At 39.7% G+C, this 22,473-nt stretch overlaps 1 protein-coding gene across 11 annotated transcripts in view; it reads right to left on the reverse strand.

The window, feature by feature from the left end:
- The window catches only part of kiaa1109 (KIAA1109 ortholog), a 71,323-nt gene that overhangs the window by 16,506 nt on the left and 32,344 nt on the right, over nucleotides 1-22,473 (reverse strand). For 4 of the 11 annotated variants that reach the window (XM_020713922.2, XM_020713919.2, XM_020713917.2 and 1 more), the window contains exons 42-70: nucleotides 21,592-21,832; nucleotides 21,320-21,468; nucleotides 19,961-20,192; nucleotides 19,149-19,298; nucleotides 17,906-18,081; nucleotides 17,482-17,657; nucleotides 16,801-17,371; nucleotides 14,645-14,858; nucleotides 13,252-13,515; nucleotides 12,996-13,089; nucleotides 12,084-12,134; nucleotides 11,209-11,415; nucleotides 10,869-11,104; nucleotides 10,439-10,683; nucleotides 10,208-10,313; nucleotides 8,690-8,787; nucleotides 8,398-8,586; nucleotides 8,138-8,306; nucleotides 7,659-7,867; nucleotides 6,988-7,074; nucleotides 6,011-6,203; nucleotides 4,351-4,410; nucleotides 3,993-4,219; nucleotides 2,646-2,822; nucleotides 2,033-2,163; nucleotides 1,834-1,957; nucleotides 1,601-1,713; nucleotides 1,223-1,313; nucleotides 881-928 (exon numbers count right to left, since the gene is read on the reverse strand). In XM_020713922.2, coding sequence (XP_020569581.1) covers nucleotides 881-928; nucleotides 1,223-1,313; nucleotides 1,601-1,713; nucleotides 1,834-1,957; nucleotides 2,033-2,163; nucleotides 2,646-2,822; nucleotides 3,993-4,219; nucleotides 4,351-4,410; nucleotides 6,011-6,203; nucleotides 6,988-7,074; nucleotides 7,659-7,867; nucleotides 8,138-8,306; nucleotides 8,398-8,586; nucleotides 8,690-8,787; nucleotides 10,208-10,313; nucleotides 10,439-10,683; nucleotides 10,869-11,104; nucleotides 11,209-11,415; nucleotides 12,084-12,134; nucleotides 12,996-13,089; nucleotides 13,252-13,515; nucleotides 14,645-14,858; nucleotides 16,801-17,371; nucleotides 17,482-17,657; nucleotides 17,906-18,081; nucleotides 19,149-19,298; nucleotides 19,961-20,192; nucleotides 21,320-21,468; nucleotides 21,592-21,832 — 5,028 coding nt within the window. The remainder of the gene's footprint in view (nucleotides 1-880; nucleotides 929-1,222; nucleotides 1,314-1,600; nucleotides 1,714-1,833; nucleotides 1,958-2,032; nucleotides 2,164-2,645; nucleotides 2,823-3,992; nucleotides 4,220-4,350; nucleotides 4,411-6,010; nucleotides 6,204-6,987; nucleotides 7,075-7,658; nucleotides 7,868-8,137; nucleotides 8,307-8,397; nucleotides 8,587-8,689; nucleotides 8,788-10,207; nucleotides 10,314-10,438; nucleotides 10,684-10,868; nucleotides 11,105-11,208; nucleotides 11,416-12,083; nucleotides 12,135-12,995; nucleotides 13,090-13,251; nucleotides 13,516-14,644; nucleotides 14,859-16,800; nucleotides 17,372-17,481; nucleotides 17,658-17,905; nucleotides 18,082-19,148; nucleotides 19,299-19,960; nucleotides 20,193-21,319; nucleotides 21,469-21,591; nucleotides 21,833-22,473) is intronic. The other 7 variants (XM_020713925.2, XM_020713920.2, XM_020713918.2 and 4 more) reach the window with 6 other exon arrangements.

Consider the following 22,473-nt stretch of genomic DNA (forward strand, 5'->3'; position numbering starts at 1 on the left):
AAGCCTCCATCCTCACGCGCAGCTGGAAAAAAGTTAATTTGTCAGCAGTTAAAAAACCCAGCAGAGAAAAGCCAAGAAAACTACAGACATTTTTCATTTTAAAAACAACATTAGTTTTGTCTTATGTGGGTTGTCTAAATGATTTTAATTTAGTTTTAGCTAAAGAAGAATTTATAAAATTGTGTTTTAGAGGCAAGCCAAATATTTATGGAAAAAACTATGTAGAAAGAGTAGCAGTGTCAGGCTTTTTGGAGGAAGTTGGACCTATTTCTCTTAAAAGTCACTGCTGCTTAAACATTTGTACTTAGTGGATCAGAAAACCAAACGGCATTTAGACAGCCAAAAACCTTAGGTCAGATGATTTGCATTAACCACACGCTTGCTTCACAAGTGAAGCTGTGAGTTTCTGGGTCAAATTTTAAGGTCTCACAGTTGAGCATGCATAAAGACCTACTTTAGTGAGAAACATTAGGAGGCAGGTTATTATGATTGTGAGTTTACACATGCATGTTAGAAACCACTGCACATGTTAAGGTGAGAGGGCCTGATGGATTCAGTATGCAGATTCATCACAGGATGAGAGCCGGCATTACAATTATTTACTAAGCAACATTCCATCTGGATTTTTGGTTTCTCATGCAACAATTTTACTTTTTTCAATCATGCTGGAGTTAGTTTTATTTTTAAAATTACATGTACAAGTAATCAATTAGAAAGAGAGAAAAAAATAACTTTATATATTAACAAGCATTTTAGAAAAAGCTACATCCTGTTTTGAAAAGCATAAACAAAACCCAATCAGTATCCGGCAGGTAATCAGACAAAAAGAGATTTTACTGGAACTGATTTATGATTCATTGGAACTTTTTGAACCGAATACCTTGAAAACCTTTGCTTGACTGGCAGGGGACTGTGCAGGGTCCAAAGCCTGATTTTTGATTGTCAATTAAACAAAACAGTTATCAACAAAGCTCAATTAAACCTGGGAAAAACAGACTCCACATGAGGCGAATGTTTCAAATATCACCACAACAAAGACAAAAATGGAGGATGAAATGGTGATGATCCACATTTAATGAAACAACAGAACAAAATAATCTGACCTGAATGATAAACTTATCCAAAATAGATTTTCAGATTACTTGAGTAGATATGAACTTAGAATGTTATTAAAAATAGCTTCAGGTTTCCATGTACAATACACTGAGGTTTTAAAACGTACCGAGTCCTGGATGTTGAAAGTGACCCGTGGAGCAGGAGAGGAAGCTTCCACACGGATGTCTGGTAAATCCTCCATTTCTCCAATCCTGGAGCTAAAGATAGTAAAGTTACACAAATATTAATAATTCCCAAAACATTATTTGTTTATTCTAAAAATGTAATTTTCCCCCTCGAAAACTGTTTTTTCATCTTTGACATCCTGTCAATATGTATATATATATATATATTTTCATTTAAAAGAAAATGCCACAAGAGTATGTTGAAAAGACCAAAAAAAAAACTTTCATCAGTGTGGGTCTTTAAGAAATGTCACATGAGCAGCAGATAAAACCCGTTATGATTCGTGTCATACTGATTTCCGCTGGCTCCAGCTGGTTACCTTTGTCTGTCCATCCTTTTCAAAGGAGGCCGGCCGGCAGCCGCAGAAATGCTTTTGGAGCGGTTGTAGCTTGGCTTGTATCCAAGACTCCACTTATCTTTTAGAGAAGCCGCCTGGGTAAAATGGGCAGTCAGAAACAGCTCAATAACGGTAAAAAAGAAAATGAACTGTTTGGCTCCGATCCACATTGTGTTAAGACGACGGCTGAAGGAAATAGATGATGAGGAATTCACCCTCATGCTGGAGCGCCGCAGTTTCTTTCGCACATCTCTCCTGATGTCGTTGACAGCCACAGATTCCAGCTGTTGGTAACGCTGGATCTCCTGGTTGATGGTGCCTTCACTGGCTCCCAGTTTCCTGCAAACACAAGAAGAGGTTTTTGGGGGATTTCTGCTTTCAGAAGACCAACAATCAACTATAAAGAAATCTTACTTGAGGTCATCAATAACTTTGGCTTGTTCGTTTAGCTCCCGGATGTCCACCACTCTCTTGGTGAACTTCCTCCCACGAGGGTCAATCACCTGGTTCCCCATTACAACCGATCTCCGAGGGTCAACAGTCTCCTGTGGCAGCAATGGGGCACATTACAAACTTGTTTCTGCAAAAACTAGACGGTTTTTGCAAAGAATCAAAAAGAATCAAAGAAAATCTCCATGTGAAGGATTCATTCTCTCCCAAAACAATCAATTAAATGTGCATTTTCTAAATCTGGTCACATTTTATGATGGTTCCAACCCCCAGGGAAGTTCCCACGAAACATGACATAGCACCGCCACCACCAGTTTCCTCTGAGCAAAAAAGGAATAAAAGAGCTGTCCTGGTATGAGAGATTCAATGCCACTCTTTTTTTTTTTCCTTCACCCACCAGTGGCAATTATTAGAGATAAGAAATCAGAAGCTAAGCAACACAATTTTGCATTTCCATGCAATTTATCCACAGCACAAAACACCATTGCTCAGCATTCTGGGATTTAGAAAACTTGATTCATTGACTTCAGATGATCCGTCAGCTCAGAGGAGAGGAACACTGTAGGGGTCTACATACACAGCCCCAGGAGAGAGGTCTTTGGGCCCTGGCTTTGACCATTTGGAGGCTAGGCGTTGCACAGTTAAAGTATTCCGGAGGGACAGACACACTCTGAGGCCTGGGACTGAGGCCCAGGATGTGGTTTACCAGACGCTTTCTTAAGGTTAGTCGAGGGCTGATCTGGTTCTCTGGACTCTGTGAACAATGGCAGGAACATGTGTGTGGAGGATAGAGCTGCTGGGAAACAGAAGATCTGCAAACTCACATTCTGAACAGCAAAAACCTAAAATATATGAATCTCAGTTATCTAGTTATCAGTCATTTTAACTTGTGACATTTGATTTACACACAATAGCTAAACAAGTAATATTTGATTGAGATAAAAAGGCTGCTTAAAACGAATATAAACGCATTAAAATATCTATACTAGGGATGTCCCAATCAGGTTTTCTTGGACCCAATTCGATTCTGAACGGAATTCCCGCTGTATTCACGGGGGTTAGGGACCAGAGACACCCACGAATATGCAAAATCCCCGAATACAGAAAATTAGTTTGAGTTGGGTTTCTTTAGAGGCCATGTGGTTCTTTACTGTAACCTCTTCAGACCTGGCATCAACATGTATGGACATCACATTTTGGGTTTTACTGCCACAGTAGTTACTTTTGATAAACTTGGTCCTGTAAAGAGAAATAAAAAAGATCAGATCTCTTGCCGCTGCAGCAGCTCACTCCCTCCATCTCTGTTTGGCGGCAGCAGGAGAGCGCTATTCTCATGAAAAAGAAACAAAACCCAAATCTTTTTTCTGTTTCTTTTCTGTCCATTCTTGTTCCTGTGTTTTGTTAAATACATTTCTCCCTAAAGTGCGACTTTCACATGATTTTTTTCATTCTTTACTATGGATTTTTTGGCAGCTGCTACTTATACTCTGGGGAGCTTCTAGTCAGAAAAATACTGTCCCTGTTTTCCTGTGTTCAAAAATGTTAAACGTGAGCAAAAATAACAATTCTGTCTATCATTTCAATGCTTTATAAAGATTATTAACTGGACAAGGATGATCTCTGACAGACTCACAAGCTAACACATCAGACAGTAAGTTTTGTGGACAACATGTGCTAAAATTGAAAGTGAGAAGAAAAAAATCTGGATTTTATAAACATGAGCTGGACTGTTTCCTGGCAGGAGGCTGGGAACTTAGTGTTAACAAGTTGACAGACAGAGGACCATGATGCTCCTCCTACTGTCAGTTACTTTGCTCACTGTCTTCCTGTTGCGTTCCTAACGTGTTGTGAAGTGTTCTGTTCCTGTTTCTCTGTCTAATAATAGTAACCAAGTGGAATGTAGATGAACAGAAGAGGTTCTAACCATGTGGATGGTGGGGGACATGGCATCAGTTTCATCCTCATCTGACAGGTCAGCCATGTTTCCAGAGTTCAGGTCAGTGATGTCGTCCACGTCCTCTTCCCCTGTCAGCGACGTCAGCGTGTTTCCCAGCGCGTTGAGCCGCTTGCCGATGTTGGGATCCATGTGAACGTCGATTCCACACATTTTCCAAAGCACGTTGAGAGTCCAGGTGCCAGCGCTGCTGCTCTCTGTGTCCAGGAAGTTAAAGGGAGAAACAAACCAAAAATGGTGAATCCTTGAGTTTTGTTAAATCACTGAACTACTATAAGATGTACAGAAAATGCAACTATGGACCAGACCAAAGTATAAAATATCTCACCTGCTGATGCCTGCCCTGTAGTCCTGGAGCAAACTTCATAAGTACCATCAGGGACGACGCCTGCAAGCAGAATTTAGAAGGATTGGAATCTATTTAGAGTACCGTAGCTGAAACCTGACTGCAACAGACAGAAATCTTCCTGCACTTCTCTTCATTTGAAATAAAAATAATATGGCATTAAAATACTCAATTAGGTTTTAAATTAAAAATATTAATTCTCACCAAATATAGGGGGTCATAAGGGTGAAACGCGGTTATTTGGATTTGGATTTAAAAAATAATATAACCAAAAGAAGTTTATTTCTAAGCAAAGATATATCAAACAAAGAATAATTAGTCATAAATAAGGCACATGTTCACATACAATAGAAAATATTTCAGTTATTGCTATTAATCATTAAAAAAACGTATTAGCCTTTTTGAAAAAAGTACACGACACAATGAAACTACTAACGTTTAGTTTGTCAAAAGGAGTTCAATAGATGGCTTGAAAGGGAGTGGGAGGAAGCAAAGTTATGTAATCCCACCACTGCTTTTATTTATTTCACTTTTACTTTTTTATTTTCTTTACATAAATGATCATTATCCGGTTCTAAACTTGTAATCAGTTATTTATGCTTTACCAACAATGATTCAGGTCATTCAGGTCATCCAAAAGTATCAAAAAACCCCATGACAAAAAAATGAAGTACATAATGAATATGTAAACAGACATAATATTTCAATAAAAATAAAAAACATCTGCAGATTACACGCCGTTAGAAAAACCATCTATATAAAACGGCATAATTCAATGTATTTTTTGGACACCGCTCTGCTAAAAGCCTTTTTCACTCGCTGTGAGCAAATGCAAAATGGCATTTTTTGATGCTGTGATTTAAATTCCTGCCAGCACGTTTGGCAGGCCAAGTGTAACAAAATTTGTCAAAGATGCTGCAGGCAGAATTCAAATTGGCCATGACTGAAATTTGCCCTCAGGCTGTGTTTCTGACATATACAGTAGTTAAAATAAATAAAAGTAAAACCCCCCTCATAATAATAATAATAATAATAATAATAATAAAAATAATAACGGATTGGATTTCTCTGCACTTTTCCAGACGCTCAAATTGCTTACAAAGTGCCCATTATTCATTCACTCCTCATTCATACTTGGTGATGGTAGCCTACTGATGTAGGGGCAGACTGACAGGGGCGTGGCTGCCAGTACGCGGCCACAGCCTCTCTGACCATCACCAGAACATTCAAATGCATTCACACACCAGTGGAGCTGCACTGGAGGCAGGGAAGGTGAAGTGTCTTGCCCAAGGACACAACGATGGATGACTGGAGGGAGCGGGGATGGAACCACCGATCCTTCGATTATTGGCCGACCTGGTTGGCCTCCTGAGCCACTGCCCCCACTGGGTACGCAGGCAGCCCGCACAAAATTTTAAGACTGTAGATGGCTTGGTGTGCCCGTAGAGGGAAAATGTTCATTCACATCTACGGGCATGCTGCGAGCTATAGGTCATAGCAAACACTTGTACAATACATAAGGGTTAAGTAAAGGGGAAGTAATGAGACCCAGGTGCCTTATATGACCATACGGGTCAACCCCCATATGGGTGCGTATGGCTACAGCCTTGGACTGCATATCTGTGTAGATACTCTTACTCACAAGCATTCATGACCAGATCTCCTCGGATTTCAGGCTTCCAGTCATCCCAGGATGTCTCGAAGCCTTCCGCGAAGCGGATGCAGAAATTCTTGAAGTGACCTTTGCTGACCAGGGACTCAGAGGAACATGCGGTGATCAGAGTGCTCTCAATGGTCAGGACAAGCGCTGAACCAGTGTCGAAATCTATGCTGGCCTGGTAAGAGGGAAGAGAGACGATTAATCCAGCCTTGAGGGAAGAGGGCAGACCAGGGAAACAAAACACTTCCATTTGTCTGCAGAGGTCAGCTGCTAACATTTCACTTCGTTTAGTAGTTAAACGAGATAAATGGTAGTTTTGAAGCAACTTCTCAAAATGTAGACCTTAGAAGTGTTTGGAATATCCAGTTCTGAGTGAGTCATTTAGATACATTTCTGAGTGAAATGTTTTCAACCTTCCAAGCTCAGAGTGATTTTAAGTGGAGAATGAGGAATGAAATGCTCATATCAAATCCATTTCAAGTCCAAAAACTCCAATCTGATTTTCATCAAGCTCATGACTCAGAAAACACAGGAGCACATCTTTCACACATAATCCTATTTATATATTTTTAGTGCCTTGATGAAAATCAGACTACATTTTTTAGCAGCAGTTATCCCAACAGTTAAGCTAATTTGACAATCTCAATGCGCGTTCTGATCCAAACAGAGCCAGAGCCCACTGTTTGCACCTTTGATCATAACGAAACATGCACTGAAAATCAAATCAATGTCTGCACACCAACCAGCCAAAACCTTCATTTCAGTAAAGACTCATCAAAGACACCAGATTTGGGTTCGCTTGTAGTCATGGCGTCCTTGTGGAGGAAATTTGGACTGTCGCAAAGCGCTGAAACAAAACTGTTGCGTTGCCTTTGTGACAGATGTTACAGAGGAGACAGTTTCATTGGAAGCTTCTCTTCCCACAACAAACCACCACAAGAGAAAAAACCTCCAGTTACTTTTTGTGCATTTTTTTGTGGGCCCGCTGATGTGCAGGCCGCAGCGTCAGAGTTGGTCCCTTCCTGACCAACTGGTACTTGTCCTTTCTATGGAAATAAATCCATGCACATAAAATGATGTGAGTTTATGTCCCTTCTCTTTAAATCAGGCAGTCATGCACATGCTCTATCACAATCAATAGTCCTTTTTTTTTTAATTGTGCAAACATAAAAAGTATGAAATAATTAACAAGTGTTGTGATAAGATAATTTACGTTTTGGCAAGTTATAAACCAACAAACTCCTGCACTGCCAATCTGGGTCATTTCTTATTTAAATCAGACCAATTTGCAGAAAAATAGACTTTCAAACGGAATCAATGATTTTAAAAAAAGTTGTTTGTTTAAAAAAGTTAATCACATGTAAAATATTTTAACTCTGAGGCTAAATTGCGATAAGTTATGGTTAAATGTATACTAAAAGGTTCCCAGTGACTGACAGCAAAGACAGAAATGGGATTTCTTCATTAAATATATTATAAAATGGTTTTGAAATTCCTCACTGAAATAAATTTGAACTATTTCACTCTATAACACTAATAAATATAATGTCTAAATTTTGATCATTTTTACTTCAAATTGAAAATTAAAGAAACGACTGGATCCCTAAAGTCAAAATCCAACGTCAATTACCTGGGAAGAGGTGATGGGGAGACATATACCCAGATCATTGACAGTCAGCTGCAGGAAGAGGGTGCTGAAAGCCTGAGCTGAGGTTTGCTGAATCCCCGGCAACTTGTCCACCACCTCCTTTGTTGCCATGTGGATGTCCTTGTTGAGAGCCAAACGCTGCTCATTCCAATTGTCGTATGCAGCTTTGTAGTTCAGCCAGAACAGAACAGCTGCGGGAAAACAGAGGCAATGAAAGTGGATTTGAATGTATTGTCTAAAAACAAACACTAACTTATAAAAAAAAAAATAAGGACAAAATGAAGCCATTTGCTGACAACAATACAAGACTAATGTTTCAGCAACAACAGAAACCTGTCAACACTTTCACCCTCATCAGAATAACCCAATTAATCAATACAAGTTCCTACTTTACAGAATAATTAAGGAGAAATACCAATATTATGTTTAACATAATAAGGGGAAAGTATATTGAACTGAACCTCTGTCAAAGGCCACCGGCTGAGCAAAAACAATGGGCCTGTTGAGTGTTATAAGGACGGCCTCCTTGTCTGAGGAGCCACTGATTTCCTCCTGCAGTGCATTTCGCAGACCGATTCGAGTTCGGAAGTATGCCACCTGGTGGAAGTCGGATCCAGCTTCTTCATAGACCTGTCAGGTGAATTGATGCCTTAAGTGAGAATCGTTGTATAATATTGTCAACCTGACAATGTACACAACATGTGAGAAGGCTGATCTGTACCTGATGCTTGACGATCTGTCCGAGGGCCAGGTTGAGGTCAACTTGACATTTCCCGAAGAGCTTCAGGTAACTGCTGCTGCCGCCTGGCTGAGTCTTGCATTGGATTCTGTTGGACAGCTCCAGCTCAATGAGGCCAGTTTCGAAGCGTACAGCCCGCATTGAAGGAGTGGTGGCTGTCATCTGGATCCCCTGTGGACACACAAAGACCTTGCTTAGGTTTTCACAGTTAAAACGAGCTCAGTTTACATCTGGCAGCATGACTTATTGAGCAGTTCCTCTGATCACAACATACCTTGAACATCAGGCTTAAGGAGTAAAGCAGAATTTTTGGCTTGTCTGCATCTGATGAGGTGTCATGCTCGTTCCACAGAGGGATTGGCTGTTCTCCTCCTGCACAATCAAAAAGAAAACTAAGCATCTGTGTTGTACCATGAACCAGTGTGAGCCATAACTTCTGTCCTTGAACTCTTTAACTAAATGCTAATAGACTCAGCTCAAGGTTATACCATTTTTCTTTATCTCAAAATTACAACAAAATCAGATTTTTCAGTATTCTCTTCTTAGGCAACAACTTTCAAAAGTTTAACAAATCACATTAATTACGGTTCAAATATAAATAGATGTGGATTTAAGCTGGAGTCTTTGGTGTAAAATAGTTTCTTAAACAGTACCAGTGCATTACATATGAATTGGATGACCTGTCAGCGTCTTCAATTTAATAGAGCTTTTATTTGTTGGTTAAAGCAGAAGAGCTATCATCAAAACTATCAAGGGTTTATTCACATTACTGTCATTAAGCAGCATTTTTCAGTACCTGGGATTTATTGAGTATGGGCATAATTCTGTATTTTAACTAACACTTAAGTGCAAAATTAATGTAAACATTTAATATTCTACTTTAAAAATCACCTATTGCTCCTGATTCAATTTTCCGTACCTGGTGGAGGTGTTTTTACTCTCTGAAATTGATAACATCAAAGCTGTTAGGTTCACTTTAACTAAGATTGTATTCATGCTCCACTGTGCCACGACTGCAGGGTTGATTGGTTGTGTGAAGAACCAAGAACCATGTTGTTAGTTGTGTTTATATGAGAAGAGTGAAAACTTTTCTCTAATAGAACATTTTTACTCCAAGCATTTAAAGTAGTTTGAGACCTTTTCTTGAGTAACATGAAAACTTCTATTGACTTCTGCGGTTAGAGATGATCTATTACTACTACAACTTCTGTTACTTAATGTTATATATTCTAGTGGTGATTAGTTTCACGTTTTTCTGCAAAAGGTAAATCATCTTCACTATCAAAGTGAAACTTTTAAACTTTTTTTTATTTGGTTATCCTTTACAGATTACATTTTCCTCATTGAATAATTTAAATTTCATGTATTGTATTAATGTGATCCAGCATTTCATTTACGGAAGTGATGCATTTTGTACTTTTGGACAACTGGCTATAAAAAGGTCACTGTTACACTTTAGAACTGTTCATTCATTCATGTCAGTGTTTATTACAGTTTTTTCTTCTATTTTTTTCTAACTTTTCTTTTTTGTTGTAGTTTGCAACTTATGTATTTAGAAGTTGATGAAAAAAATATCTTATATAACAATATTCAATTTATAACAACCTTTGACTTTATACAATACCAACAGAAACATGGTTAAATGTGTTTGGATGCAGAGGTGATAACAAATAGGATTTTTCTTAGTTAAATGCACACAAGAATGCATTAATATTACTACATTTTTCTACTCTTGTCATCTTTTGGAAACTTTTTGGAGTGAATTATAGAAAGAAAAACCTGGATGACAGACCTGAAACCTTCTGAATGACCTCGTTAACCTCCTTCATGAAAACCTTCTGTAGAAAAACCAGGTGGTTGAGCAGATCTGTGGTCAGGTTGTGCTCAAACGAACCAATCTGTTTAGAAAACAATCATAACCAATAAATAATTGTACAAGAAAAATGATTACAGTCCAATCACTAGTTAAGGTATTTAGTATTGATGGACTAGAAGGGGTCTCTGTGTCGGAGGAGGCTCTCACTTCAGCTACGCAGCGCAGGTAGTTTTCTTGCAGGTAGTTTCCCGGCTTTGTGGGGAAGTCATCCAGGCCCCAACCCTGGTCCGAGTGGCTCTCGTGGTCTTCCATGATGTACTCCCCTGACATCGTGACTGGAGGAAGAGTGAGGCTAGCCGATGGAGACATGGTGGACATGTCTGTCGAAGACACCTTGGACTGGAAGCAAAGTTTGTGGTCCGGCAATTCAAAGGTGAAACTGGTTTGTGCTCCTAAACAGGAAAAGGGTCAAAGATAAACACATTCAGAACCCTTTTTTCTGGAAATTCCCGTCAGGAATAAGAACAGAAACATTTCAGTTTTTTTTTTATAAGTTGTCAGTAGAGTAATTGGAAAGCATGATCTTTTAGAACTTTGAGTCACATTTAAGAAAAGCAGGAAGTGCTTGATCACGCACCAGTCATGCCGTGGCTTTTCATGCGGCCCACTTTATACTCGGCTTTTAACGATGGCAGTAGAGCGGCCCCGATGGTGATGCCATCCATCATAACGCTGAACTTGAGGACGATTGGCTTCTTCTCCAAGCCTTCAGGAAGTTGGGGGAACTCGTTGGCCTCCACGGGTGTCTGGTTGATGCTGGAGGTTTTGTCAGACGGCTGTGGAGTGGGGGTTTCCTCCCTGTTCGGGGGTTGACTGAAACATAGGAGTTCCCTGTCTGAATCTATCAAGGCACATTTCGGAATCCACAACCTCATTAAATTTTGAGACATCTTTTCAGAGACATGAGGGAGACGTACGCGCTGGAGGGCTGCCGGATCAGGTCGGAGATCTGTTTGGAGAGCTGGTGAGAGCTGCGCACCATCATGCTGTGCAGAGTGGCTGGGTGCTGGGGAATGTTGATCATGATGGACCCCACTTTGAACACAGCGGCGTTGTTGGTCTTCAGACCTCGCTGGGCGCTGTACAGAGCCTGGGATTTGGCGATGTTACATTTGACAACCGTTCTGAAGCAAAGGATAAGACGTGGTGAGCCGGATTTCTCAAAATTCTGATGTTTGCAAGGATGGAACTGCAGACAGGATGTCAGCTCAGGAAACATCATGCAGATTGAGGACACAATTCCTTTATGGTGTGCAAACATTTGTTGAATGAAAAACTATAAGAACAGCAACACAATGATCCACAAGAATGGTTTATGTGACAGTAAATTTGTGTTCCCCCATGTGGGGGACATGCAGGTTCCCCTTTGTGCTAAATTTCTATAAAGTCGAAGGGATAGTTTCTTTAAAAAAATAAAAATCTCAAGAGGGAAAGTTGGAACAATGTCTATCTATATTATAAATAAAAGCCTAATTTTAGTTACCTATAAGCAGGTAACTATGAGTTTGACAAATCAGCTCCTTCTTTATATCTGAGAAGGCTTTTCAAAATAAAACATGTTTAAGATGATTTCCTGATATAGAAATATAGAGAATTTTAAGATTTAAATTAAAAATCGTGGTGACAGTTATACTACCACAAAAACAAGAAAAGTCAAAAAAATCGAAATAATATAAAAACAAATAAATTAAAGTGATAGACAGAAATGATGTGAACAAATGAGTTATGGCATTGAAATGTCAATTGCATTTTGGGGTAACTGATGCAAGTGGCCCCTAATGCAGCAACATACAGAAACTCTTGTTTAGCAGTGCTGGTGGGAGATGTGGGGAAATCCTCCAGTCTATGTTAGCCGTTTGAAAGAGAAAAGGAAGCAGAAAAAGAGGAAGAGTTGCAAAAGTAAGAGCGGAGCACTGCTGCATTAAAACTGCAACCCAAAGAATAAAAAAACGGATAATTTAATAAATGGTCAAAGATATAAAAACAAGTCGGACATGAAAAATAAAAAAAGCAAATTCTGAAATTATAGAATGTGTGTATATATAAACTAGCCAAAGTCTTTTGACAGAAGAAAAAAAAAACATTACCTACTGAAATAAAAATAATCCTGTTTTGGTAGTTACATTAAAAGTACTTCCTTTTGTAGTACATTTTTATATTTTTGACTAAACTGCTGGTTGAAAAAGTAATTACGCTGACAAAAGATCTAGATAGATGAAAAAACCTACTTGTTTACTACTGTGTACACTCAGAAGAAAATACAAAATCATGTCAACAAAAACAAAATCCAGATTTTTTTTCTTCATAGATGCAAAGTTTAAAAAGCAGAAACAAAATATTTAAAAGGACCGCAAATGTATAACTATGAGTACAACATTAAACCCAAACAGATGAGTCACGTCAAATAAAAGTGTTTTGATTGTGCAAACTAAGATAATTAGTGTTTAATTATAGAAATATATGTTTGTGGCTTTACAAGTGTAAAAATCCACAATCTGGACGAGATGACGGCATGAAGTTAAATGAATGCTTGTTGTTGCTTAAATAACCCTATAGGAACACAATAATGATACTAACTTCACCTGAAAACCTATTTATTAGATGTGTGTGTGTTTAAAATTTAGTGTAGCAGCAGAAAAAGTTTAGCTGCGGTTCAAAACATCAAAAAGATTTTCTGAGTAACAGAAGAAGCCTTTGCACATACTGAATGTCAGGTGTAATGCCCTCCAGCAGAACGATGTTAACTCCCCCGATGTGAGCAGACGCACATGTTTCTGTCATTTTCTGATGAAGGATGTCTGCAGAAACAAAATTACAAAATATGTTGATAAAAACCTCATAAAATGTTATTAACATCATTATTTCAATGCATCAAACCAATTGTATTGCAATCATATTCTTTATTAGAAACTTGATACAAATAAAGAGAATTCCATTCAAGCTCCAGATTCTCCTCCCACCTTTCATCTTTTCCTTCAGAGTGAAGCTCCCATGGATTTTCTTCAGTTCTGCCTCCATGGTCAACCCGCCGATGTCTGCTTCCAGGTGCGTGCGGTTCACCATGCCGATGCCAAACACTATGAGGGTGACGTGCTGGGGCTCGGAGCTTACCAGGCTGCGGCGTCTCCCGCTTACCCCCAGCGGCTTGTTGGGCGTGGCGGGTTCCTGCTGCTCATCCTCGAAGATGACTTTACAGAGCAGGTCCGAGGGGAGGCGTCCACCTTCTATAGTAGGGTTTGGAGTATCAGACATGAAAAAAAAAAAAAAAGATTTTCTGAGCTAAACGTTTTCACACTAGAACTGTAAGTACACCTCACCATTCCTATAATTCCACTTGTGTTAGCATACGTCCGCTGCGCTACACTGTAATGTCTTTTGGTCACATTCAATTATGATGATTTTGTCTTGATAAATCATCAACTGTATATGAGAAGAGAACTGAGTGACCCCTCCCCCCTCAGGTTCCCAACAGGAAGTACTCACTGGTTCCAAGAAGCCAAACTCCCTTAGACTTCTTTTAAGACAAAAACAGCTTTTACTCAGTCATCATATTTGTCCGAATAACCATTCTTGCTCTGCTACCTTTTTTCTTTTAAAAAAAACATTCAAATTATAAACCGTCCAATCAGATTCCTCAGTAAACATTTGTGATCTCACATGGAACGTTCAAAACATTTAACTGACAGATTCTCTTCAAGCTAGAGGTGTGGCCAAACAACAAGCTCACTCCTGATTGGTGAGAGTGGTTGCCATAGAAATGTTGACTCAGATACATTTGGAGCAATCACTGCTTACTAACGATTTCTGGATCCAACATGGCGACATCCGCAAGTTGACTTCATTTTCCATGGGGGAGGTCACACTTACTCGGTCCACTTCTCATATACAGTCTGTGATTCAAATTCACTCACTATTCTCTGGTTAGTGCATTTTATATTGAATCTACAAATCCATAAGTCAGCGCACTGCAAATTATGTTATATTAAATATATTAAAATATCTTGTCTTTCTTTGCAGAAGTCTCTGCAAAAAAGTGGTGGTCATTAGACCGCAAACGAATAACTATTAGTTATTACAACATATTTAGCATTAGCCTTAAAGCTGGGAAAATTACTATGAGATTTACATGCTTGAAGAAAAAAAAGTTTTATGATTGTATGATTTGTTGCCAGAATTTTGTAAAAACTAATATTTTTGGGGCACTTTTGGGTGTAAATGAAACTAAAACTTGACGTGTTTCTGCCGAGATGTTGTTGGATGTTGTAGAAGAAGGTGAGGTGAAAGAAAAACAGGTAACGATAGAAAAGAGGGGAAATGTGTGTTTTTTTTTTAAGTTTGATAAAGAGAACTGGCCTAGCTGATTTCCACTTGTGATGCAGTTCTCCGGGGAGCTTTTCTCCAAGATACCGGTGGGATCGGAGATGAGGGAGTAGAAGTTGAGCAGCTTGTACATGTTCTGCCAACATTCTGCCGATGGCTCACTCTGCTCTGACACCGTGATGGAGTCAGAGTCGTCCATCTGGATTGCCGTGTGGTCAGCCACGTCACGAGAGCCCTTCCTTGACACCTGAAACATGACACAGCATTTTTCTTTCTGAAACTAATCCAAGCATCAGACTGTTATAAACAGGCAGAATTAGAAAAATGTGTGTTCTTATAGCATAGCTTATTGCAACATTAAACGTGACTGTGAATGATATGGGTAATTATTATGTCAGAATTTAAAATGTCCCAGTGGTTTTTTTTAATTATGAACATGCTGTTTTTAGCCAAAATGGAAAAAACTTGACATTTTCTAGGACAAAGTTGTGGGGGAACTGTTGGCGTGGAAGTAACTCTCCGCTGAAATCCCATCATCCCTTTGTTTACACTCTTTCCCAGTAGCTTACTCCTCACAACCCCACGCTAACATTAGAGGTGCAACAAAAACGGTGAGTAGTATCGGAGCGATCCAGCCGCACAGTTTTGAGACAGATTCCAGCTCAGACGTGGACAACAAAGACGTCCATTGATCTATTTGTCTGCAAGTCGATGCATCAGAATGGAGCAGAGCAGAGACTCATTTCAGTTGTGGCATCACAAAAGAAAGCTTTATCAAAAACATTTTCATCTGCTCCTGATTGATCCCGATTTGAATAAAGAAATAGTCAGAAATGCAGTTTTAATCTTAAATTCTTTATGTCCTTCATCATGAGAAAAATGATCCAAGAATATGTTAAAAACAACAAAAACTGCATTTTCATTGGAGTGGGTCTTTCATAACGTGAAGGTGAGAGAGTACCTGAACTTCCATGAATTGGAATAATCACATGTTGATTTCCCAGTAAAGGTGTTATTAACTGTTCTCTTACATTTAAAGCTGCATGCATGGAAACGTTCTCACTATCTGCAGGTGTCTGAGGAGAAACTGTCAGCCTCTGAGGGAATACCTACCGGTACATAATTTATAAACCTCGGGAGATCTATCCCATTACCAAAGACCCTCTGTCACCACTAGTTCCATGCTGTAATTCAAGCCTGGCCATCAGGAAAAACAGACCAAAAATCTCAAGGATCAGCCTTGAAGGCCACAGAGTTGAATCAAAATTAAAAAGAGTCGCTTAATTAGTTGGAAAATAGTTAGCATTTATTTAAAAAAAACACAACACCTGCTTTTTGTCTCAGAAACTACATGTGCATTCATGGTTTGTCCCATTAGTTAGTAAAATGAATATCCTTGCAGCTTTGCATCAAACTACTGACACTAAAATTCAGGACCCATTCCAGTTATACTTTGAGCCATTTTAAAAATGTTGTCAGTGATCTTTTATTTAGGATTATGCCTTTTTTTAGCCAAAATCAAAAAAACGTGTTGTTTTCTAGGACGTAGTTTCTGCAGAACGACAGTAAGTTATTAGGAATTCACCTCTGACTTGTGGGCGGGACCGTTGCCACAGGTAAACCCCCTTCCCCTCCCTTAGCAGAGACTTTGTGACCCGCCCAGCATATTTTCTACATCACAAATGCAATCGTTTTCAAACTGCATTTTTTGTCTCCTCCTGATTCACAATAATTTGATTCAAGAAATATTCAGAAATTTTGAGCTTAGATTTCTTGTCCTCCATCATCAGAAAATTCCACAAAAAAAGTTGAAATGACCGAAAACCAGATTTTCATGGGGAGTTGGTCTTTAAATGGGTTTAAAAGCTAATTCATCAGTTTGATACTTTTCGCACAAAGATGAGCACAATAAAATCTCCAGTCAAATTCTATAAACTACAATTGACTGCATTTTATTTATTCTGAGAGTACCTGGGTTGTTACTTAAACTTTGTTTTTTGCTTCTAAATAAAAGATCAAAATATCTGTGAAGTTTTTTTTTGTTTTTTGATTGGAAAAACAACGGAAAAGCATTTGGGTGGTTGCATGTTCAGCTTCAGCCTTAACCCCCTGATGAACAGAATTGATTAAAAAAAATTAAGCAGAACTAAGAAAAAAGAAGAAAGACGTTTTTTCATCAACTTAGTTACCTTTGAGGTGCGTCGCTCTGACCGCCCTAGGGAGCTGCGTCCTCTGGGTTCCCGCCTTCCTAGTGTGTCCATGCCTGACGAAGGCCCGCTACTTGGTAAACCGCCACCTCCTGCGCCTCCTCCCCCAGTTCTCTTGCTCTTCAAAGTTTGAGTTCCACTCCGTGCCGCTCCGTTGAGGCTCCCCCGGGAGCTCCGGCTGAAGTCTGAAGACCTAAAGTGGCGGTAAGGCCGCGCCCTGAAGGTGGGTGTTGGGGATGTGGAGCCAGCAGTGTAGCGGTTTAGCTTGATGTCAGTCTGCGTGGCCTTGATGTCATCAATCATGGTGCTGAACTGGTGAATGAGGCGCACCAGGGCCATGTCCACACGCTGGCTGATGGCTTGGCAGGCTGTGGTGAAATCACAGTGGAAGGTGTTGTAGTGGCGGCGGTTGAGGTCGTGGAAAGAAAGTGGTGCAGCAGTGGGGCCCTGTGGAGCGCTCGTAGACTTCTCCATCACCACCGCGTTCACACTGAAGGTTTCAATCAGAAGCGCTGGCTTGAACTCAAGAGGAGGAAGGTTCACCATGCCTTGTCTGTGTGTACAAAAAACAAGGGGTGTCTTTTGGTAATAAGCCTCAAAAAACATCATCAGGTACATTTAAATCAATTGTTTTTTAATTCAATTATGTTTGAAGCGTCTCACCTCCTGGATCGCTTGTTTTTGCGCTCCTTGGATGTGTCAGAATCAACTATGTCGGCTCGAAGGCATTCCAGGTTACCAGAAAAGGACAGATGCTCCCCAAAGTACATCTTGTAACTGAGAGGAGTAGTATCCTGAGCCTGGATGCCAATGTAGCCCAACAAAGGCTTGAAAACAACCTGAAAAGAGGAAAAGAAAAAAGGAAACCAAAATACCAACTGAGTATTTTAAATTGGTTTTTGGAATTTACTAAAAAATAGTCTTTAAACAGTCTTTAAGCTAAATGTCTGCTTTCCTTTCATGTTACTATCAAAAATAAAACGCCTCATATTAAAACTCATTCCGGTCACTATAGGCTAATCACAAGCCTGTAGGTTTGAGATGGATTTGTTTCTTGAGGTAATCACAACACTTGTGTCTGTAGCACCTGAGCATCTGCCAGCTGCACAGCAGCTGGACACTGGTTTCCCTCCTCTATGTCGACGATGTCATCCTGACTGGTGCTGTGCTGGGAATGGGTGCCGTCCAGGGTGTTCTGGTCACTGGACAGCACAGTGTTGAATTCTGATGCTGAGGGGATAGTGGGAAGGTTGCACAACCCCCCTGGAATAGCAGAGAACAAGGTAAAGATGGGTGTGGTTAGGATGGTTCTCAAGCAGGAGCCTGAGCAGGAAGAAGCTGCACAGACCAACCATTGCAGCTGGAAAAAGAGTGGAGGGAGTTTTTGAGTAATCTACTCCCAGGCTACAACAAAAAAATTACCAGCTGTTGGGGTAGTTTATTTTTTATTTTTTTAAACATCACCGGTAATTAGTTATGTTCCCACAAGTGGCTGGGTAGTCTGCTTTAAAATCATTTAAGAAATCAAATATGAAATGCTGTAAATATTCTATCCATCCATCCATTTTCAGAACCCAGTGAATCCCTTTTGGGGTCATAGGGATGCTGGGGGCTTTCCAAAATACTGTTGGGTGAAGGCAGGGTACACATGAACAGATCACCAGTCCGTTGCAGGGCCACTCACAAACATACCTAAGGACAATTTTGAATTTATCATATACCCTTCACTACAAAGCATGGAAGCCAGGATTCGAACTAAGGCCTTCTCACTAAACGGCAGGAGTGCTAACCACTACACCACCATGCAGCCAGTCTAAAAAAATCTTTATACTGAAATCTATCTGGATAGAAACAACACATTTTTACTACAAATAAAGCAAGTATTTCTATTTTTGCGTTTCTGTTTATTGCCACAAACATCTAACAACTCAAAAAAAAATCATCTGCAAGATTCGTCATCATCTTCATTTGCGTCTCCAACAATTTCTTTCCACAGAGTACTACATGATAGTCAACTATCACACAAACACCAGACCTGCTCAAGTCACTATCACACTAATGACACACAAACTGCCTGACGACAAAATAGTTCACCAACAGCATTGGCACAACACAGAACAAACCCTGACCTCCTTCTGGGTCATTAACTGGTAGAGGTTGGTAGAGATAGTTGTTGACAGGAGAATCCATAGAGTCTAGTAAAAAGAAACATTATGTGAACTCTGCAATGTCACACCTGATGGGGGAAGTGGGCTGGTCAGAAATCAGAATTACCAATTTAACGATACGATTGTGCAGTTCAAAAGACAAGGACTTTAACTCTTCCTCACCAGTCTGCAGGCTGTTGTGCTGAGAGCGGTTGACCGAGGACTCCTGGACTGCAGCTCCGGCCCGGTTCCCCACAGCGTTCGACATCCAGTTGTAGAAACTGACAGAGGAAGGCTCAGACAGCAGCGGGTGTTCGGTAAGCATGTCCGTCCCTAAGATAGACAATTTAGTCTTTACACAGGCATCGCAGTGGATTCAGGATTGAGCTCTTTTTAAAAATGAATGTAAAAAATGAATGTATTAAAACAAATTAAACTTTAAAGACCCACTCTGATCATATTTTTATCTATTTTAACAGCATTCCTAGTTGTCTTTAATTGATGATTTCGCAGTTTCAAAAATCTGTTTAGTTTTCAAGACCAAGAAATTCACCTCTGAGTTGTGGGCGGGACCATTGGCGGGAAGCACCCCCTCCCCCCTTCCCCTCTTAGTTGCTGAGAGCTCAGAGTAGGGAGCCTATTTTCTACGTCAAAAATAAACTCTTTCAAACTGCATTTTTCATCTCCTCCTGATTTACAACGATTTGATTTACTCAAATACTTCAAAATGCAGTTTTAATCTTAGTTTTCGTTATACAAGTCCTCCATCATCAGAAAAAAGCCACAAGAACATGTTAAAACACCCTTTTCATCAGAGAGGGTCTCTAAGAAATGCTGAAAAAAATGTTGGATATCTTTTCGGTACATTTTAGAACGGGGATTTGTCTGTTCATTTCTCAACAATAGAGGTCACTACAGAGCCACAGATGTGAACTTCATTGAAATGCCGCTTTCAGAAGGAGTTGGACACGGCAGTTCAAGTCACGTGTGGCTACCTGTGCGAGTGAGGGAGCCGCTTTTAGCGGCAGCAGCGGCAGATGGGTCGTTCCTCTGAGGCGTGCCCTCCAGCAGGTTGTGCAGACTCCGAAAGCTGCCCGTCAGATTGCTCAGGAGGCTCTCCTTCCTGGGGCTGTCCTTGGCCGGCAGGCCTCCACGGCACACGTGGGCTGGTGAGTCAGCCGCTGTGTCCCCGCTGGTGTAGCTCAGCGACTGGTAGGGATGCGAGCCCTGGGTGTGACAAATGCGCAGACTGCTGAGAGGAGGTTACATTCACACGACCGCATATTTATCACAAGCTGCCATTTTCATTCTTTTTAAATGACAGGTGCAATAAAGTGTGTCTAGCACCGTTATGGAAATGCTGAACTCAAATTCAGGTGACATTTTGAGTTGGGTGTGCATAGATATTATGTTATGATACTGGATTAAGTGTGAACTCTGATTCTTTCTGTCTTCCACTCACAAAAACAACTTTATATAACATTCACATTTATATCACAAGATACTAAAGGCATTAAGCTTAGTAAAATTACAAACAAATCAGTTACAGCATTGACATAAAACATCACAAAATTGGTGTTGTGTATCTTTTGCTCCTGTCTTTCTTAAACGAAACCTCCGGCCAATTGTAATCAAGCTGACTTATTAGAGACAAGCGTGTGATTGGAAATCTTTTTGTTTGCATCACCGGACATAAAAAGACAGAAAGTAGAGAGAAACTGACGTTTGACAGAAACTGATTGTTTATTTCCCGATCAATTTTTACACCTTTTTTACCAATATAATCTGGTTTTCAACTGATACTGCTTGTACTAGATTGATTTTTTGAAACATATCTGTATCTTTTACATCCCTATACAAAACTGAAAATTATATACAAACCCTGTGATTTACTAAAACAAAAAAACGCAACTAAAGAAATATATGAATTCTTGTTTATCCCATTAATCTATTTAGTAAATAAAGTAAAAGTGATTGTGAGGTGGCTAGGAGCCTTTGGCTTGTAAAATAATTTGATATTTTTTGTTCTCACACAGTGCACAAGCTTATAAGGTTCAAGAAAGGTTTAAAAATAAATCACAACTTGCCTCAAATTCAATTCTACTTCCTATAAGAAAAATGAATTACAGTAAATCTAGCCTATAATTCAGTCACTTGACACTACATACTGTAGCTGTATGGCCATATGGGTGGCATCAGCTTTGGTCATTTTTGTCATGTATCACTGCAGAGGAAAACCAACACTGGCCAACTGCTGTCATGAAACTAAAAGGGTAAAAACAGTTCCTGAATCTTTTAAGAGGATGTGATGTTAATATCTCTGTGATAAAAGACACAAGTAAAAGTTTTTGTACCTTTATTCTGAGTGCAGACTCATTATGAGTGTGAGACTTGGAGAGTTTTCTGATGATCTCCACCCCGCTGACAGGACCAGAGTTAACTTCTTTGGGTGGGGGTCGACTGCATACTCCCTCCAACAGCATGGTGTGTTCACTCACTGTGGCTTCACAAAAATGACAAAAATAAAACTCCAAGAAAATGGAAACTGTGATTCATTTTCATCCTACTGCTAGATTCACCGCTTGCTCAGAATGAAATCAAAGCCCTGAAGGCTGCAGGCTCCCACCTGCGTCATATTCAAACTCGGCTCCGTCACCGCTGGTGTCACTTTGCAGCGCAGCGCCGTTGTCAAGGCCATGGATTGTGTCTCCCAGGCTCTGCTGAGGCTCTTTGGGCTTCGTGAGCTGGTTGGGTTTAATCAGACCGATGGCCTTGAATCCCTGAGTTACAACGATGAACTTCATCCACTGTCTGGCCAGAGCCACCAGGCCTTTCTTTAGAGTCACCAGGGCTGGAACACCATCATTCTGGAGGAAAGCAGTTTGGGAAAATGACAATTTGTTCTCCTGTTCAATGTCGAAATATTTCAGAAATCCACAAACTTTCTGTGAACATTGTAATGTCACCTTATAACCCATTTAGGGGATACACATCACACATAATATTCTAAAACCTTCACATTTGGCCCTAATTATCCATCCATAAACACTAATTAAAAAAAATAAAGTTTATTAAAATATTATTTTCTAACAGCAAAATTCCCACAATAATTCTAAAATAAATAATGTCATCATAAAAAACCCTGGTTGCACAAAACTTTAAGCATTTAGACACATATTTACTTAAATAACAATGTTTTTAATTTCCAAATAGATTAGGTTCAGATTCTGTGATAAAGCACAATAGTTTACCAGGCAACATCTTTCTGCAATAATAAAGCAGTGACAGTCAAAATGATAATTACATTTATAATCTGTAATATAAAAATGTAAAGTTGTTTTCCCCATTTTGTGTAAAGACTTCAGTGAAAAACAGAAGTTTCAAACTTCATGGAGCATCAACATTTGGCCTCCTGCTGCTACCAGTCTGCAGATCTAACATAAACCATGCAATATTTATTTTAAAATATTTAATGAAATACTGGCAGTTTTAGGATGTCAAATCTATC

This window comes from Oryzias latipes, chromosome 22, assembly GCF_002234675.1.
Source record: "Oryzias latipes chromosome 22, ASM223467v1".
Classification (NCBI taxonomy): domain Eukaryota; kingdom Metazoa; phylum Chordata; class Actinopteri; order Beloniformes; family Adrianichthyidae; genus Oryzias; species Oryzias latipes.